Source organism: Mustela putorius, unplaced genomic scaffold, assembly GCF_011764305.1.
Source record: "Mustela putorius furo isolate JIRA1106 unplaced genomic scaffold, ASM1176430v1.1 tig00000695_pilon_pilon_pilon, whole genome shotgun sequence".
In the NCBI taxonomy this organism is placed as follows: Eukaryota; Metazoa; Chordata; class Mammalia; order Carnivora; family Mustelidae; genus Mustela; species Mustela putorius.
In genome coordinates, this window is record NW_025421447.1 from 2378600 (window position 1) to 2398014 (window position 19415).

At 42.7% G+C, this 19415-nt stretch overlaps 2 protein-coding genes across 13 annotated transcripts in view; one reads left to right on the plus strand and one right to left on the minus strand.

The window, feature by feature from the left end:
• POGZ (pogo transposable element derived with ZNF domain) overlaps positions 1-15760 on the plus strand; it is a 49581-nt gene extending 33821 nt beyond the window's left edge. For 5 of the 6 annotated variants that reach the window (XM_045083072.1, XM_045083073.1, XM_045083075.1 and 2 more), the window contains 9 exons: positions 6637-6737; positions 7264-7410; positions 10121-10255; positions 10369-10541; positions 10696-10836; positions 11294-11350; positions 11546-11658; positions 11873-11897; positions 12025-15760. In XM_045083072.1, the coding sequence (XP_044939007.1) occupies positions 6637-6737; positions 7264-7410; positions 10121-10255; positions 10369-10541; positions 10696-10836; positions 11294-11350; positions 11546-11658; positions 11873-11897; positions 12025-13696 (2564 nt within the window). In that variant the 3' untranslated portion in view covers positions 13697-15760. The remainder of the gene's footprint in view (positions 1-6636; positions 6738-7263; positions 7411-10120; positions 10256-10368; positions 10542-10695; positions 10837-11293; positions 11351-11545; positions 11659-11872; positions 11898-12024) is intronic. The other variant, XM_045083074.1, reaches the window with a different exon arrangement.
• PSMB4 (proteasome 20S subunit beta 4) lies at positions 396-19070 on the minus strand. Of its 7 annotated transcripts, XM_013047972.2 has the most exons (10): positions 18881-19070; positions 18446-18652; positions 17989-18135; positions 17732-17813; positions 17226-17342; positions 16930-17018; positions 14748-14793; positions 13157-13279; positions 12807-12892; positions 11571-12505 (listed from the first exon to the last, which is right to left on the minus strand). In XM_013047972.2, exons 1-8 carry the CDS (start codon positions 19018-19020, stop codon positions 13244-13246), a joined length of 864 nt encoding a protein of 287 aa, XP_012903426.1. In that variant the 5' UTR covers positions 19021-19070; the 3' UTR covers positions 11571-12505; positions 12807-12892; positions 13157-13243. The 7 variants fall into 7 exon arrangements, with proteins under 7 accessions (XP_044939015.1, XP_012903426.1, XP_044939014.1 ...); XM_045083080.1 differs by adding an exon at positions 396-518 and having other exon boundaries at positions 12224-12505; positions 12807-14793; XM_045083079.1 differs by having other exon boundaries at positions 13157-14793.
• Positions 19071-19415: the final 345 nt, after the last annotated feature.

The window sequence follows — 19415 nt, forward strand, 5'->3', positions numbered from 1 at the left end:
AAGAGCCCATCATTCTGTATGAATATCAGTTTAGAGGAAGCCCTTTGCACATTTCTAATCAATTCCTTACTTCATTCACCCTTTATTCTTAGAACTTAGACTTCTCTTCAAGCCTGAATTGAATTCAGTGCTAGAATTGTTAGGGGCTTTGGTTCAGGACCACTGTAACGTGTTGTAATGTATACAGTGTAATGCAGTGGGTGCCTTACCGAGATCATCTATATTTGCACCTCCACTTTAGTTAGTACCCTGGTAGGTTTTACATAAGACAAAAGATAGCATTATAAACATAAAATACCATTAAGACAGTGCTTTCAGTGAAATGTAAGATGAGGTGTGGAATGTCACCTTCACTATACATCTAACAGATGAGGAAATACAGAATGAACACAGACTCACAAAAATTAAGTCATTTACTTGAGAGCGTACATCTCTAGTAAAGTGCCATTGTGAGGATTTGAGACCAGTCTTCCTGGAATATCTTCTGTATCTTTCAGGGAATTTCCAGTTTTGTTGTACTAAGACAAAAATTATATAAAGGAAAATGAGAAAAAGACAGTATATTTATTTATAAACATATGCATTGTATAATACCAATGATAGGTGAAATAGTTTACAGAAAGGTCATTGGGGCTAGATTTCCCAGAAAGTCATACTTAAAGTTTTTAGGATCTTTATTTACTTATTTTTCTTTAAAGATTTTATTTATTTATTTATTTGACAGAAAGGGAACACAAGCAAGGGGAATGGGAGAGGGAGAAGCAGACTTCCCGCTGGGCAGGTAGCCTAATGTGAGGCTCTGTCCCAGGACCCTAAGATCATGACCTAAGCAGAAGGCAGATGCTTAATGACTGAGCCACCCAGCTGCCCCTAACTTTTAAGGTCTTTAAATACAAGTAAATAAATAAATAAATAAATAAAAGATTTAGACAGATGAAAGTAATAAGAAAACCTTTTAGGTGATGGGAAACTGTATGAGCAAACACATGAAGAAATATGCATGTCATCTCTATGCTTTTGCTGCAGATTAAAAACCTTAACTAAAAATGAGTTAAACAATAAGGATATCCATTATATTGTTTAACTGAGAGTCCTTGAGGTAGAGTAAACTTGTAACCCAGAACTTGAGTGTTCTGCTATTGTTCTCTTGTCTCTGGCTTGTAGCAGGGTGGCTGTATTAATCTCGGGCATTACATTCAGACACAAAATAGTGCAGACAAGGAATAGAGCGTATCTTCCCATGTCTTTCCAGAATCTGTTTCAGGAAAGCACTGCTTTCCCTTTGTAGTTCCTTGGCTTTGGCAAGAGTAGTGGGATTGCCATTCGTGGCTTACTATAATGTTGGTCTATAGAAATACAATGTGAGCTACATATGCAATTTTAATTTTTTTAGTAGCCATTTTTAAAAAGTAAAAAAAAAGGTAATTTTAAAAGTTTTTTTTAACAACTTCTTTTTTTTAATAACTGTTTATTGTTTCTTTGTTTTGTTGTTAAGTAAGCTCTACACTCCACATGGGGCTTGAACTTACAATCCTGAGATCAAGAGTTGCATGCTTTGACCGACTGAGCCAGCTAGGCACTTCTGAAATTAATTTTAATAGTATAATTTATTTAACTCAGTATATCCAAAATATCACTTCAGCATGTAATGAAGATGGTAGAACTTTGGACTGATAATTCGGAAATAGACTAGATACTGGAATCAACCACTATGCATTTAGTGGCAGAGTAGCCAACTTGGTCTTGCTATAGGGCCCCAAAGTCTTCACTGTCCGTGATGGAAAATCTGAATAACTCATCTATACTTCCTAGTGAATACTTTTTTTTTTTTTGAGATTTTATTTATTTATTTGACAGAGATCACAAGAAGGTAGAGAGGCAGGCAGAGAGGGAGGGGGAAGCAGGCTCCCCGCTGAGCAGAGAACCCAATGTGGGGCACTATCCCAGGACCCTGAGATCATGACCTGAGCCGAAGGCAGAGGCTTTAACCCACTGAGCCACCCAGGCGCCCCCATCTTATTTTTATACAGAATCTGGTGGGTGGGCTTTTGTTAATTTATGTGTGGAAAGATAAGTTTTTCCTTATGGGTAAAGAAATTCCCAGTCAGAACCTCATCAATCCTTTTCACTTTCCACTCTTGTTATGTCTGACTTTTAATTTTTGAGTATCATGTGACTTAAAATTTATATTGATCAAAAATCTGAGAAATTGTTAACCCAAAGAGGTAAATTACATTTTTTATATTTCACTGTGTATCAGTTTTATTCTTGGATTCTTGTGTAAGTCCTCTTTCCCATACATATGGCAGATCCTGATAAAAGTAGCTTATTTTTTAATATTAGTATTTTTGGACCCATTGCTTGCTTTCTTTTTTTTTTTTTTTTTTTTAAAGATTTTATTTATTTATTTGGCAGAGATCACAAGTAGGCAGAGAGGCAGGCAGAGAGAGAGAGGAGGAAGCAGGCTCCCTGCTGAGCCGAAAGCCTAATGCGGGACTCGATCCCAGGACCCTGAGATCATGACCCGAGCCGAAGGCAGCGGCTTAACCCACTGAGCCACCCAGGCGCCCCCATTGCTTTCTTTTTAATTTTGAAAAAAATTTCCTTTTCTGCAGTAGGTTTTTTTTTTAACCTTTTTTTTTTTAAGATTTTATTCACTTATTTGACAGAGATCCCAAGCAGGCAGAGAGGCAGGCAGAGCAGGGGGCAGTGGAGAGGAGTGGGCTCCCTGCTCAGCAAGGAGCCCAATGTGGGGCTCGATCCCAGGACTCTTAGACCATGCATGACCCAAGCAGAAGGCAGAGGCTTAAGCCACGAGCCACCCAGGTGCCCCTCTGAAGTGTTTTGTTTTGTTTTTGTTTTTGTTTTTTAAGATTTTATTTATTTATTTGAGAGCGAGAGAGGTCAGCAGGAGAAGCAGACTCCCTACTGAGCAGGGAGCCCGATGTGGGACTCGATCCCTGGGACTCCAGAATCATGACCTGAGCTGAAGGCAGTTGCCCAACCAACTAAGCCAACCAGGCGCCCCTAAAGTGTTGTTTGTTTTTTGTTTTTGTTTTTTTTAAGATTTTATTTATTTATTTGACAGAGAGAGATCACAAGTAGATGGAGAGAGAGAGAGAGAGAGAGAGGGAAGCAGGCTCCCCGCTGAGCAGAGAGCCCAATGCGGGACTTGATCCCAGGACCCTGTGATCGGGACCTGAGCGGAAGGCAGCGGTCCAACCCACTGAGCCACCCAGGCCCCCCCTAAAGTGTTTTTTTTTTTTTTTTTTTTTAAAGATTTTATTTATTTATTTGACAGAGAGAAATCACAAGTAGATGGAGAGGCAGGCAGAGAGAGAGAGAGAGGGAAGCAGGCTCCCTGCCGAGCAGAGAGCCCGATGCGGGACTCGATCCCAGGACCCTGAGATCATGACCTGAGCCGAAGGCAGCGGCCTAACCCACTGAGCCACCCAGGCGCCCCCCTAAAGTGTTTTTAAATGAAATTACATACATAATGACATGTCAACCCAAATACTTAAGTATGTATCTCTAAAAAATAAAAACCCTTCTCTATATACAGCCATAATACCATTGTCAAAACCTAACAGAAGCAGTCATAAATCCTTAATATCATCTATACCTAGTCCATTTTCAAATTTCCTGAATTGTCCCAAACATCAGTGGATCATTACACTTAAATTATCATAATAGTATAATCTTAATAGCATTATGTTTTTCTTTATACTTGTTTAAGGGCAGTAGACTGAAGAAGAGGTAGAGCTGAGGGAAGGATGCTTCAGGCTTAACCATGGTCAAATGCTGGGAAGGAACTTGTGTGGAAAATGACTGAACGAAGAGGGAACTAATTGCTTGATAAAGTCTTGGGATAATAGGGAATGAGGTTGGCTGAACCTTAGGAAGGTATAAGATATCTATCCTTTCTTTCCTTTTTTTTTTTTTTTTTTTTTTTTTTTTAAAGATTGATTTATTTTAGAGAACGAGCATGCCCACATGAGCAGGGGAGGGCCATAGGGAGAGGGAGACAAGCAGACTCCCCACTGAGCACGGTGTGCCTGATCCAGAGCTCCATTCTAGGACCTGAGCTGAAATCAAGAGTTTGGATGCTTAACCAACTGAGCCAGTCAGGCGCGCCCCTATCCTTTCTTTCATAATTTGGAAAACAGAAAGCAGAAGCTGTAGTAGTTCACTCCTATTTTCTCAAAGTAAGAGACTGTGTTAGGTGTCAAGGACATGAGGGTCGTGGTGCTCAGAGGGACTGTGTTAGGATGGCCACTTTGCAAAATTAGTTAATTCTATCTCCTGACTGGATCTTTCCATACCAGCTCTTCTATGGAACTAGAACAGATGCGGATGGTTAATAGAGATGTCTTAAATCCACTGGTGACTTATGTTTCTATCTCACTGATTTTCTTGGTATGAGATAATCTATATAAATGTTAGCATGGTGTTTATGTGTTAGGATATTTAATTAGTGTTGTTACTATTGATGTCGTATGACAGCTGTATCAAGAGAGCCGATACATTGGTTGTAGGAAGAGCTTCAAGGTTGAATGAAATTGCTCAAGGAGAACACAGAATAAGAAATGTTAAGGCAGAATGTTGGAAAGGACCAATATTTAAAGGTGTTCTAGAAAAAAAAAAGAAAAGCAATTAATGACAAATTGAATTAAGAGGCAAAGGGGGGAAAGGAGAAAATATTGTCTTCTTTTTTTTTAAAGATTTTCTTTATTTGAGAGAGAGAGTGTATGTGCACACAAGCAGACAGAGCATCAGGCAGAAGGAGAGGGAGAAGTAGGTTCCCTGCTTGTGGGATTCAATCCCAGGACCCCAGGATCATGACCTGAGCTGAAGGCAGACGCTTAACTGACTGAGCCACCCAGGTGCTCCCCAAATATTGTCATTTTTTTTTTTTAAGATTTTATTTATTTATTTGTCAGAGAGAGAGAGAGAGCAAGAGCGAGCACAGGCAGAGAGGCAGGCAGAGTCAGAGGGAGAAGCAGGCTCCCTGCAGAGCAAGGAGCCCGATGTGGGACTCGATCCCAGGACGCTGGGATCTTGACCCAAGCCGAAGGCAGCTGCTTAACCAACTGAGCCACCCAGGCGTCCCAATATTGTCATTTTTAATTGATACTAGTTACTATTTCCCAAACATGCCATGCACTTCCATATCTCCTTACCTTTGTTCTCTTCTCTTGGTTGCTCTGTCTGGCAAACCCCCCCTGTTCTTTCAATGTTCAGCTTATATATCTTAGAGCTCCTCTTAATTCTTCTGGACAGAATTTTTTTTATTTATTTGTGTCTTTGTAATAGGTCTTACAAATGTCTAGGCAGTGCTTTTTTTTTTTTTTTTTTTAGCTTTTACTTATTTATTTGAAAGAGAGAGATACAGTGAGAGAGGAAACATAAGCGGGGGAGTGGCAGAGGGAGAAGCAGGCCTCCCACTGAGCAGGGAACCCAGTGCAAGAATCCTAGGACCCTGGGATCTTGACCTGAGCTAAAAGCAGATGCTTGACGACTGAGCCACCCAGCCGCCCTCTGGGCAGTGCTTCTAAATGGGTTGCCATACCCCTTTGAGATAAACACAAACTTTCTGAACCCTCTTCCCAGAAAGTAAACATTTTACTCTTCTGCAAATAATTTCAGGGGCTACCAGGGTTCCCTAAGGCATCGTCCATGGACCCCAGATTAAGGATCCCTGGTTTTTGTTTACTTTAAAGAATTATTTCAGCTTCACTCTTTTGGGGAACAGGGGTTGGATATTTTCCAGCAAATGCTTAAAGCTTCAAATTTACAATTTCTACATTTGCAAAAACTTGAAAATAATTCCATTGACTATAAGAAAATTATTTTGTCTCTTTATTTCAAAATATGTAGCAATTAAAATTACTACCAAAAACTCAGAATTGCAGTCTTATAAACTTGACAGAATGCCAGTTTCAGAGTTTAATCATCTCAACAACTCATAACAAGGCAAGAACTTCTGTTCATGATTGTCAGTCTTTGAGGACAAATTCTTATACTCATTTAGGAGATATTTGGTAAATGTTTGGAATTCTTCATAGGAGACGATCATTGTCTGTCTTTGAGCTTAGGGATCAAATAGTGTAGTAATTTAAAATAACTCACTTGGCAATGGTATGTAAAGCATAGACACTGTATTTATTGGAGAGATGAGAGGTATTGGAAGCCACCTGATTAGTAGTAGCAATCATGTGGGCTTCTACCAAGTTTTTGTCTCTGAGAATGGAAAAATGACCATTCCTAGATACATTCTGAAATAATGGTGACAGAACATAGGGGTGTAGACTCAGAGATAGTGCTTAACTGTAGGAGGACGTGGGTAAGTGCGAGGGGAAACAACCAGGAATCAGGAAGAGGTTGAATTCGCGTTGGTGATAGAATATCCAATTAAAATGTCTTATAGAACCTAGAATAGAGCTTTATAGTAAGTCTGAGCTAGAGGCACAAGGAAAAGAGATCTTAAGACAGAACTGGTTTAAAGAAAGAAGAGAGTTAATGATTTACCGACTATTGAAAGTGAAGATAGAGAAGTCAGAGGGAATAAAGATTATGAGTTAGCAGGACTTTGGTCTTACTTTCAGGTGGATTTATTGATTATTTTTCTTCTTACAGCCAAGTGCAAGATCTGTGAGTGGGCGTTTGAGAGTGAGCCACTATTTCTCCAGCATATGAAGGATACTCATAAGCCTGGAGAGATGCCTTATGTCTGCCAGGTATTGCCTTTTCCTTTAGGGAGCTTTAGCCATTTTGCCATTTTGCTCTCAGGCTGAATACAAGGAATCCATAAATGAATATTGCTGCATACCTACTGCATACACTCAGATTTAGGAACTCTGGGGAGATCCAGAAGAAATAATAAATCTAGGGTCTGTTTTCAGGATTTTCCGTACTAGAGAAAAACATTAAAGGAACATGTGCATGTACCCAGCCAGGGAACCCAGTCAGAGAACAAACACCTATACTGCAGGAGTGTGTCTCCGGAAGTGGCTCCGTAGAGATGGACAAAGAAGACTTTACTCCTCGTAGTCACAAAATGTATTCTTAGACTTTCTTGTCCATCCCCTATTTTTATCTTAATCCACAGCTGAATCTATCACAAACAGCCCTGCATTACAGAGTCAGAATAATAATTTGATTTCTGTACATTCAGGAAAACTTATTTTGACCTTTTTGTTGCTACCTCTTTTTTAAGGCCTCAGTTGTTCACTCTTAGCTTATTTTCCCTCTTATGTGACTCAGGTGTGTCAATATCGCTCCTCCCTCTACTCTGAGGTAGATGTCCATTTTCGGATGATCCATGAGGATACTCGGCATCTGCTCTGCCCTTATTGCTTGAAGGTCTTCAAAAATGGCAATGCATTCCAACAGCATTACATGAGGCACCAGGTACCAGGCGCCAAGCAGTTCCCATATTCTCATTCTTAAAGTCTTATGGATGCTGGGGCCAGGGCTGAGCTAGGCAGATAATTTTGGTAGAGAAGATACTGTATATATGTTTGCAAAAATTTGCCGAATTGCAGTAATATGCCATGCACTGAGCTAGGTGCCAGGGATTTAGTGATATACAAGACCAGTAGTAGAGCATGGAGAATATTGTGTTGGGGAAGTATAAGATAAAGAAAAGCATATACCTATTTTGGAAGTCTGCTAAAGCTTCCTTAGAAGAAGAGTATTCAAGATCTGAAGTATGAGGAAGGGTGAGCCAAGTGAAGTGGGATGAAAGAAGAGTGTTCTCCAAAGCACAGAGTGAGAGTATGGAGGTTCAAAGAAGTAAAGGAAGTTCAATTAAAGGAAGGAAGTGGTTTGAATGTGGGCTACAAGGGGAAGGTTGGAAATTAGGAAACAGGTGATGGAGAATCCTGTAAGCCATGAAAAGGAGTTTCAACTTTATGAGTCACTGGGGAGGCATTAAAGGAATTTTTTAAGTCCTGGAGTGGTAAGTTCAAATTTGTTTTAAGTTATGATTATACTGGCTGCAACAGGAGAATGAATTGAAAGAGCTCAGGACCAGAGTTAGGGGGACACATCAAAGGCTCTTGGTTTAGATGAGAGACAGTAGTGGCTTTTGGCTTTGAAATGAAGAAAGGATAGTGTTGAGAGATAACTGAGAAGGTAAATGGTATTTATGATTTAGAGATGGATTTGGTAAAGGTAGTGAGAAAGGAGTTAGGAATAGTGCCTAAAATTCTGGCTCGGGAAAAATGGATGAATGGTGAAACTATGTATTGAGATAGAAACACGGTAGAAAGAAAGGTTGGTGGCAGAAGTGGGGATTACATGTTTGGGTATTCTGAGTTAGCAGTGTCTGTGGACAGCAGTCTGTTAAACAGATTATCTAGGTCTGAAACCTGGGAGAAAAGCTTGGGTTGTGGAAAACATACTTAGGAATTATATAAACCAAGTGATTTTTTTTTTTTAAGATATTTTTTATTTATTTATTTGACAGAGAGAGTTCACAGTAGACAGAGAGGCAGGCAGAGAGAGAGAGAGGGAAACAGGCTCCCTGCTGAGCAGAGATCCCGATGCGGGACTCGATCCCAGGATCCTGAGATCATGACCTGAGCCGAAGGCAGCGGCTTAACTCACTGAGCCACCCAGGCGCCCCCAAGTGATTTTAAACATAGAAATTGTCATGTTCCTTCACCCCCAATTAAGAATAAGATGAAGGCTTAGAACCTCTGAAGACTCTGTCTACAAATACAGTACCTTAGTCCTAGGAGGAAATCCAGAAGAGACTTGATGTCAAGGAAGCTGAAGGGAGGAAAGTGTTTTGAAGTCAGGGGTATGATCTGAATGTTGGAGCACCATAGATGTCAAGCCATAGACACCAAGATGACAAGCACCATAGAAATTTAGAGGCCAGCCTTTAATTCAGCAACGTTGATAGGAGCCATGTGGTTGGTTAGGAGAGTGGAAGTCAGATTTCAGCAGGATGAATGAAGAAGAGGAAGGAAATGGAGACAACTTTTTTTTTTTTTTTTTTTTTTTTTTAAGTTTCAGAAGGGGAAGATTGAGGGCTGGCACATCCAGGGAAAGAGGTAGCAGAAGAGAATTTGTCGTTGCTTTTGTGTTTTGTTTTTAAGATGGAATAAATAGGGCCTTGTTTTAAATGCTGCAACAAAGGAGCCACTAGAAGAGGAGAGTGAAGGTACATAGAGAAGGCACAAAATGGAGAACCACATGGTTGCACCTGTGCTGAACACTTGCCTGGGTCTGCACTCACGTGCCTGCACTCTCACGTGTGAGCTCCGTCTTGGGCTCACACACTTAATTTGCATAGGGGTGACTGCCTATAATCCCCCACATGTGTATTGCAAAGAGCAGTGTGGAAATTGTCCCTTGTACTCAGGTAATGGAGCCTTGTTATCCTGGGAAGAAAACCATAGACCTGAGTCCTGTTTCTGAAGGACTTCAATACTAGGCAGTCTGAATCCTCAAACTGGTCTCACAGGAAGAGGTGCATGTATATATATTGAAGTGTTAAGAGGAAAGATAGCAAGAAATAGAAAGGTATAGAAAAGCTATAGAAGAATACTGTTATTCATGTTAAAGAAAAAGGACAAACAGGGAGGTCATGATTGGAGATGTGTGTGTGTGTGTGTGTGTTATGTGGCTATGTCTGAAAGAATACTCAGGAAACTAGTAGCAAATTGTTTCTGTGCAAAGAGGTGGAGGGTTGGAATTGAAGGCAAACTTAAAATGTGAAGGCGTGGAATAAAAAGTGATGATTTTTTTTTCCATCATGTATATTTTACTGTGTTTAAAAAAAGAAAGAATATCCAGAAGTAGGTAGCACTGTCTGCATTATAAAGACAAAATAGGGGCAAGTAAAGCTTAAGCCACTAATCCACATTGTTAAACTAAGTCAAGAAGAGATGGTTGGAGGACCTAGTCATCCTGGCTGTGAGTCTGCCTTTCTTTGGGACCATGGGACGTGATGATTCTCAGTGGTAGGTTTGGTGTTGTGTATTTCTTCCTCTTTCAGTTATCCACAGAAAGGGGGAAGGAATGATTGTTAGCATGCATCTGCCTTCTCATCAGGGAAGAAAATTTATTGGGAATCTTTAAGGGATTTTCTTTCTTTCTCCCCCTTCAGAAGAGGAATGTTTATCACTGCAACAAATGCCGGCTGCAGTTTCTCTTTGCCAAGGACAAAATTGAACATAAGCTTCAGCATCATAAAACTTTCCGTAAACCCAAGCAGCTGGAAGGTTTGAAACCAGGCACAAAGGTAAAAGACTTGTCACTGTATCTTGTATAGATCCAAGTGGAGGGGAATAGAGATTATTAGTATTCAAGGTTTAGCATGGCTGGTATCTAATTTTTCCTTCCCTTGGCTCGCAGGTGACAATCCGGGCTTCCCGAGGGCAGCCACGCACTGTTCCTGTTTCCTCCAATGATGCACCTCCCAGCACCTTGCAGGAGGCAACACCCCTGACCTCCTCAACGGACCCTCTGCCTGTCTTCCTTTATCCCCCTGTCCGACGCAACATCCAGAAGAGAGCTGTTAGGAAAATGTCAGTGGCTTCTGGAGGCTGGGGGCCGGGTGGGCACGACTGTTCCTATAGCCAGTGTAATCTACTAGCCTTTTTAGCAGGATCTGTTGTCTGAAGCCCCCACAATTTGAGGACTCCTGGGGCAATAACAGGAATTTTCCTTGTTTCTCAACAGGAGTGTTATGGGTCGGCAGACATGCCTGGAGTGCAGCTTTGAGATTCCGGATTTCCCTAATCATTTCCCTACTTACGTTCACTGCTCTCTGTGTCGCTATAGCACCTGCTGCTCTCGAGCCTATGCCAACCACATGATCAAGTAAGTCTGGGTTAAACAAGTGATCTTATCTCCAGAGTCTCCAGAACTCATTTTATTCCCTCCTTCAGCTCTTAGAGCTGTCTGTCCATCTCTCCTAGTAGGATAAGAGTCAAACCCATGTTCATTTGACTTTGATGGTCTGTGCTCTGATTTTGTAGGATTTTGCTACTCAGAGTATGGCTCAAACACCAGCAGCAATAGATGGGAGCTTGTTGGAAATTCAGCCCTTCCTTCCAACCCCAGGCTATTGAGTCAGAATGTGTGTTTTAATAGCTCTTCTGGTGATATATATGCATATTAATAGAGAATATTAATATGGTAGGAAAACTGGCTTAGGTTGAGGTGAAGATGGATTAAAGTGGCATCTCTTTTGTTGGGGCATTGTCAGAAACTGGTGATCTCTTGTTTAATGGTCAGAACCCCCTAACTCATGCTGTTTTTTCTTTGTCTTTCTCAGCAATCATGTTCCACGCAAGAGCCCCAAGTATTTGGCTTTGTTTAAAAATTCTGTGAGGTAAGGGAAAGCTTAGTGATGGTCTCTTAATTTTCCACATTCATAACATTAAATCCTTTTAATTAACTTGGGGGAGGTACGTGAATTAATTTGAGAAAGAGGAGAAAGAACATTCTCTTTTTTTATCAGGCCTCAGATTTTATCCCTAGTGTCATTGATATATTTGTTTTATATACTCTTGATTCTTTTTCTTAGTGGTATCAAGCTGGCTTGCACTTCATGTACCTTTGTTACCTCTGTGGGAGATGCCATGGCCAAACATTTGGTATTCAACCCCTCTCACAGATCCAGCAGCATCCTGCCACGGGGTAAGTAGTAGAGATGGGAGTTAGTTGGACAACAGAAAAGGAAAATAAGGATATAAGTTCTACCATATGAGTCAGGAGCCTCTCTACCTAGGCTAGCTCATCTGGTGTTCAGATGGACATCACCAAATTGGAAGCATTCCAGCCTGACATTTATATAAGACTGGAGGGCTTGTTTCTTCTCTGAGTTAACATTTTATTGTCTCATTTTCTATAGGACTCACTTGGATGTCTCACTCAAGGTAACAGAAACTCACTTCATCGTTTAATTTCTATTTTCAGTGTATTTCATCTTTTTTTATTATTATCACTGCTACTATTAGTATTTCATTTTCCTAGTTTAACCGAGCTTTCTTTTCAATCCTTTAGACATGGCCACATTCGTGACCGAGTGCATGACCGGAGCTTGAAGAATATATATACTCCTCCTACCTTCCCCTCTAATAAAACTGCCACTGTGAAATCTGCGGGGGCCACCCCTGCTGAGCCTGAAGAGCTTGTGACTCCTATGGCCCAAGCACTCCCATCACCAGCCTCAACTGCAACCCCACCACCAACCCCAACTCACCCTCAGCCTTTAGCCCTTCCGCCCTTGGCCGCAGAGGGGGCCGAATGTCTGAATGTCGATGACCAGGATGAAGGGAGCCTAGTCATGCAGGAGCCTGAGCAGGCAATAGGGTGCAGTAGTGGCGGTGGGGTTGGCAAGAAGGAGCAGCTGTCTGTGAAGAAGCTTCGAGTGGTACTGTTTGCCCTGTGCTGCAATACGGAACAGGCTGCTGAACACTTCCGAAATCCCCAGCGACGGATCCGGCGTTGGCTTCGGCGCTTCCAGGCCTCCCAGGGGGAGAATCTGGAGGGCAAATACCTGAGCTTAGAGGCAGAAGAGAAGCTGGCTGAGTGGGTGCTAACCCAGCGAGAGCAACAGCTACCTGTGAATGAGGAGACCTTGTTCCAGAAGGCCACCAAAATAGGACGTTCTTTGGAGGGGGGGTTTAAGATCTCTTATGAGTGGGCTGTGCGTTTCATGCTCCGGCACCACCTGACTCCCCATGCCCGGCGCGCCGTGGCCCACACCCTACCTAAGGATGTGGCAGAGAATGCAGGACTCTTCATTGAATTCGTACAGCGACAGATTCACAACCAGGACTTACCCTTGTCCATGATTGTGGCGATTGATGAGATCTCCTTGTTTCTAGATACGGAGGTGCTGAGCAGTGATGACCGTAAGGAGAATGCCCTGCAGACAGTGGGCACAGGGGAACCGTGGTGTGATGTGGTGCTGGCCATTCTGGCAGATGGCACTGTCCTCCCCACCCTGGTTTTCTACCGAGGACAAATGGATCAGCCTGCTAATGTGCCAGACTCTATCTTGCTAGAGGCGAAGGAGAGTGGCTACAGTGATGATGAGATCATGGAGCTGTGGTCCACCCGAGTGTGGCAGAAGCACACGGCATGCCAGCGCAGCAAAGGCATGCTTGTGATGGACTGTCATCGCACTCACTTGTCAGAAGAGGTGCTGGCTATGCTGAGTGCCTCTAGCACCTTGCCTGCAGTGGTCCCCGCGGGCTGTAGCTCCAAAATCCAGCCGTTAGATGTATGCATCAAACGAACTGTCAAGAACTTCCTACACAAAAAGTGGAAGGAACAGGCTCGGGAAATGGCAGATACTGCGTGTGATTCAGACGTCCTGCTTCAGCTGGTGCTGGTCTGGCTGGCTGAGGTGCTGGGTGTCATTGGGGACTGTCCAGAGCTGGTGCAACGGTCCTTCCTTGTGGCTAGTGTTCTGCCTGGCCCTGATGGCAACATTAACTCACCCACAAGAAATGCTGACATGCAGGAGGAGCTCATTGCCTCCCTCGAGGAGCAGCTGAAGCTGAGTGGGGAACAGTCTGAGGAGCCCTCAGCTTCCACTCCCCGACCCAGGTCATCTCCTGAAGAGACAATTGAGCCTGAAAGCCTTCACCAGCTCTTTGAGGGTGAAAGTGAGACCGAGTCCTTTTATGGCTTTGAAGAAGCTGACCTAGATCTGATGGAGATTTGAGTGTTGGCATCATGAGCGGGTGTGGAGTGGGGGTGGGAAAGTGTGAAGGGGGGGGTAGAGGGACTTAGGGAAAGGGGGTTATGCCAGGTCGGGTATTTGGTTTATATTTTTTAATTTTATGCCACCACTCCCCCCAATGTTGACTCTGTTTCCCTGTGGATTTGTGGATTATTAGGAATACCAGTAGTGATCCCATCTGAGCCAAGGAGCTGGCCCATTGGTCATTCACTTCTGCTAAAAACAGGTTTTCGTGACTTTTTTTTTTTTTTTAATTTAAATCACTGTGTGTGGTATTTTTCTGACAAAATCAAGAAAAAGAAAAAAAATTCTTCGTGGATGAATGTTAAAAATTTTTTGTTTCCCCTTTTACCTCAACTGTATCATAGTACATCTGGTTTTGTTTGTTTTACTGTGTGGCAATGTCTTTGGGCATGATGCTATCCAACCATTGTCAATGTGAGAACATTTCTGAAGATGGGAAAGACAAAAATATGTAGCTCACAAACTGGTTTATTATATATATGGATAAAAAAAAACTTTTTTCATTGTGGTCTTAACACTTTTATATAAAAATGAAAATGGAAAAAAAAAATCCCACCGAACTCTCTCTTCCTTCTCCTTTGTTTCCTTCCCTCTCCAGAGATGTTGGTTTCTACAGCAACTCTGAGATATAAAATTTTGGCTTTAAAAATGCATGAAACCACCTCTCATCCAGAATGAAGAATTAGATTTGTTTTTCCTCACCACCCTCCCTCCCAACAAAAACATGACAAAACCAATATTCTTTGCACTTGGGATCTTAGCCCCTTTTCCCATGCTCACACCATCACTCTGGACAAAGGATCATACATGTGTCGTTAGCAAGCAAGAGGTATTGAGGTGATTACAGCATTAGGGTGGGAGCCTTCCCAGTGTATGGGTCTTCATCATGTTAAGTGGATAGTATGCCTGTTCCAGAGATCACAAGTCCTACAGCCAGGAGCTAATTGTGCAAGAAGTTAAGTGTTGAACTTTAAAAACAAGACAGACCACTTGTTGAAATCCTGCTTACCCTGTGGCTTTCCTTATTTCTTTTAATGCTTAGAGAAGATGGTGACCTGAAGAAGAAACACACAGGGGTGTGCACAAAGAAAAAGACATGAATCTTTATTTTTCACTGCCAGCTTCAAGGAAAGAAATTTTTTCTACAGTTTGCATGAGGGATTTTTTTTAACTGTATGTACTCATGGTTATAAACTGAAATGTACTGTATCATACATAGAAAAGGAACAAAAACCCAAGTCCAGCTTTCCCACAGCTACACCTTCTGTCCATCCCAAGGCTTTCAGCAACATGTCCCTCCTGGGAGCCAAGGAGGCAGCCTGCATAGGCTTGTAAATGGTTCATCTTTAAAATGTACATAAATGGAACATTTAATAAAATGAGGGGAAATGGATTTATAAACAATGTGGTTTTTTTCTAGGTAACGCTATTTTAGTAGGCTTTTCACAGACTGGGACATGCTCAAGATGTGATGGGCCTGGTGGTACAGGGGTGACATTTGTTACCACCTGTTTCTCCTCACCTCCATTTTTTTGTTTTTTTAACCCCCAGCACACTATAATATAGTGAACTGGAGTGTTCCTGCCCATAAACAGCTTGGCCAACTTCATGAACCAATGGCATCTGAAAAGTGAACTGAGGATCCATCTTCTCTTGGGCTTCTCTTCCCCAGCTTTTTGCCTGATGCCATTTTGACAGTATGGACTTTGAAGTCAACCCTTTGCCTTTGAGAAAGTTCAAGAACTATGGTCAACTATCTACAATGACCTAATCCTCCTCTTTGGTAGTCTCCACAGCAGCCCCAGCCTCAGCAGAGCTGGGTTCCTGTCCTCTGCATACTGTATGACTTTCTTGAGGGGTAATTTTTTTAAGACCATTAACACCAACAGTGGATCAGCTGGGTTTTGGCCAGGAAGTTATCTTTGTGGATTCCGCCCGCATGGCTTAGTAGTAGAAGGAAGTTTTTTTTTGTTTTGTTTTTTTATAATTCAGTTTAATCAATAAACAAGTATTTATTGACTACTTTCTGTGTTGAGACTGAATATGTGAAGACTGAAATAGAAAACTCATGGTTTCCTTTTACTTTTCCATTTACTAGTTTGTTGTAACATGGATGATAAAATGGAGGGATATTTTGATCTGCACTCTCACCTTACTGAACTTCTGCAGTAGTTTCAGTTTGCTGCCTATACTAGTTTCTCAAAGCAGTTGAGAGGATATGCATCAGATTCACCTAGTGTTCATTTTTAGAATTCAGGTTTAACACAATTTGGGGAGAATTTGGCTAACACCCCAAAGGATTTGACTCACAGCTAAACTTAGGACTTTAAATGAACACATAATTTTAAGACTTTATGGTACTAGATTTGAACAATAAACATTTAAATTAAATGTTCAAGATATTTAGTATTCCATCTATTAAGGGTGAAGAGGGTGGCATGGGTGAGAGATTGAAGCTGTCAGGTCCTGCTTAGGAATCACCTTACCCACAGCTTTATTAGATGCTACATTTCTGTCTCTGAAATGGTGTTTTAACTATTAACATTTGTAGCCAATATTTAACATTTGTAGCCAACATTAAACCAGAAAATCCTTAAGAATCTAGCTGGATGGATATGTTGAAGAAAAATGTTAAGCACTTTGTTATCCCACAGATTAAGCCTGGGCTCTATACAAAACTTTTCTAGTACAGGCCCAAATGAAGACAGTGGTGGATTTCCTGTACTGTCATGCAGAAAATCCTGTATTTGCTGTAAGAACCAAGAGCCAAGGGTTCTCTGAGCAGGGAGGAAGATGGCGTGTGGCAGTACTTCACACCTTCACTCCAGGTGTGACTTAGACAGTAAAACCACTCAGCATGCGTTTAAAGGATTTATTTATATTTTACAATAGAAAAGTGTATCTTTGAACCAGCCAAGTTCAAAGTTAGAAGAAGAGTACAACTGCAATTCTGGATAATGCATCTGTATTTCATTCAAAACCACTAAAAAGGAAGAGAGCATAATAAAATTGTGAAGCCATCGGGGAAGAATTAATACCTATAAGCAATTCTACCCTCCTACCAAAATCCTCTCCACCCAAAGAATTCTTTTGGTTGAGAGCTCCAGAAAAACCCAGCTTAGTGCCAAGCCAATGGGCCTCCCAACTGTTCTACCACTTATTTTTAATTATGTAATTTTAATTTCAATCACCTGATCATGTGAGCAATTTCCCAGTTAGTCTCTGCAGACAGTGGTCCCTCGATTTCAACACCTTTTTCGGTGACAGTGGCAATTTGAAACTGAAAGAAAGCAGAGCTCCCAATGAAAATGCCCACCCTCACCCCCATGAAGAAGTCTCTGAGGGCTGCTCAAAGATCAAGTAGGGGATCGTCCCCTAATCTGAAATTTGGCAATCAGTTCTTCAAAAGCAAAGATCCAGGTACTGCAACTATCAAGGGCCCACCAGTTAGAGTCCCCTCATCTTTATTACTCATATCCCTCCTCACCCGGTTATAAGAACGGGCATCTCGATAATACAGCACTCGCATACAGCGTTCCACTAGCTCTCGGGCCTCACTCTGGCTCAGGACTGGCTGCTTTTCCAGAACTTCTCGCAGCAGAGGCTAGGGAAATGGGAAAAACACAGGAGATAATCAGGGGCTGAATACCCGTCGGTTCCAAATCCACAGCATAAATGATTTTTTAAAAAGGAAAAAAAAAAAAAGGGACAGTCCACCTCTGTCAGCAGAATGAATTCTGCTTACCTGTGCTAACACCGACTTAAAGGGTAAATTCTAGGGCATCCCTCTTTACACAGGTCTACTAAGTTATCTGACATACCATTTTGTCTCTGGAATGTAAGAGCCAATACATACAGCCTCCAGACTACAAAGAAAGCCATCTGCCCAGGAGCAGGGATCCTAGCCTAGTCCTCATGTTGGAATTTCAAGGGAAGAACAAGCAGACAACTAGTCCCCAGTGCTTTGTCGTCCCTCCCCTCTCACACACCTACCTGAGCCAAGTATGCACCATAACCAGTGGCCAGTGAAGGGGCTTCATAAGCTACACCAAGCATGTCCACATAGCCGAGGAAGCTAACAGGACACAAGAGGTCAAAGAATTCATTTCATCTTAGGTTTTCTTAGGTATCTTAGCTGAAAGATGGGCCATGGGGTCTGAGAAGTGGCATTCACTCAGAAGGAAGAGATACAATACTACATGGACACTAGAGGTTGGGTAGTCAGGGAAATTAAGTTATTTCAAGTCAACCTCTCTCCATCAGCATAGCCTCCAATGACCATGGTGTTCCACAGGGGGTTCATCTTCGAGCGGCGGCTGTACATGGCCCTGGTCAGCCATGAATGAATAGCTCTAGGACTATAGCTGTGTCCATCTCCCAACAGCTCCTCATCAATCCTTAAAAGGAATTGGTTATGAGAAAAGGGAAAGAATGGAAGTCAGGAATCCCATCCACCCCCCTCCGCACCAAAACAAGTTACCACAATCTTCCCTATTTTACACCCCCTAATGCCGAAAACTATGTATTGAAAACTCTCTTCTTCCACCCCCAACAATTTTCCTGTCCTCTGCTGCAGCCTCAAACTCCTCCACTCTAGAACTTCTAAGGGGATTTAAAAAAAAACAAACAAAAACAAATAAACAAAAAACCCAAAGAGTGAATTCGTCTCCCCCTCTGGGATCTATTCCCTATTCTCCCATAACTTACACCATCTGGCCGAGAACTTGCTTCAAATACTGGAAATCTGCATAGTCTCCGGAAGCACCCAACATGGTGCTGTCGTTGACTCGCATAATGCGAGAGATGTTGCGGAAACGAGCCAAGGAGCCGTAGGAGCCCAGCATGTCTGCGGCAATCACCACTCCACCCTCAAACTTAACGCCCAAGACCGAGGTCCCGGTCACCATGGGGTTCCTAGACAGAGAGAGTTCAGGCGAGGGTAGAAGCACGAGGTAGAGGAAAGAGCCTCAGCTCCCTTCCACGCAGTGAGTTCCGCTTCTGATTTTCTATGTGTCCTATCATTCTCCGGGGCTCTCGGCCCCGGCGTCCCCGCCTCGCCTTTCCCGGTTTCCTCAGACCCGGCCGGCCCGACCAGGCCTCACCGTCCCGCCCCTTGTACAGGCTAAGATGCCGAACACTTACTGCGTGCGCGTAATCGGACCCCCGTAGGGCGAGGATGCCGGCTCCAAGGAGGCACCAGGAGTAGGCGGGATGTGGTAAAATTGCCCCGGGGCCGGACCCCCGGCCCAAAGTCTGGACGGCGACTCCAAAAACGCTTCCATCTTAGTCACGGTGGCAGAAGAAATGATAGCGCCTGCGCCAACGGAAGCGGAAGTGACCCTTCAGTGGCCACACCCTCTTCCTGCCAGCGGCTTCCAGCAGCCCTGTTGATGAAGTCACAGCTGTGTGTATCTTCCTGGTTGGTGGCCAAGACCTAGAGAGCTGGAATTGTCTGACGTCGCAGCGCTTCGCTGCATCTCAGTACAGTCTGGGCTACATCAGAGTGTTCTGACGCACAAATTCGAGGAAGGGGAGGTTGGTTGGGAGGTAGGTATGGGGAGCTACTTCAAGACACTTGAGGGGGCAGAAATTTTCGTGTCCTTTTTTGGATCTTTATTAAAAAGCCCCACATAAAGTCAAAAGTGAATGAGGATCTCTTATATCTGTATTTCTCAGA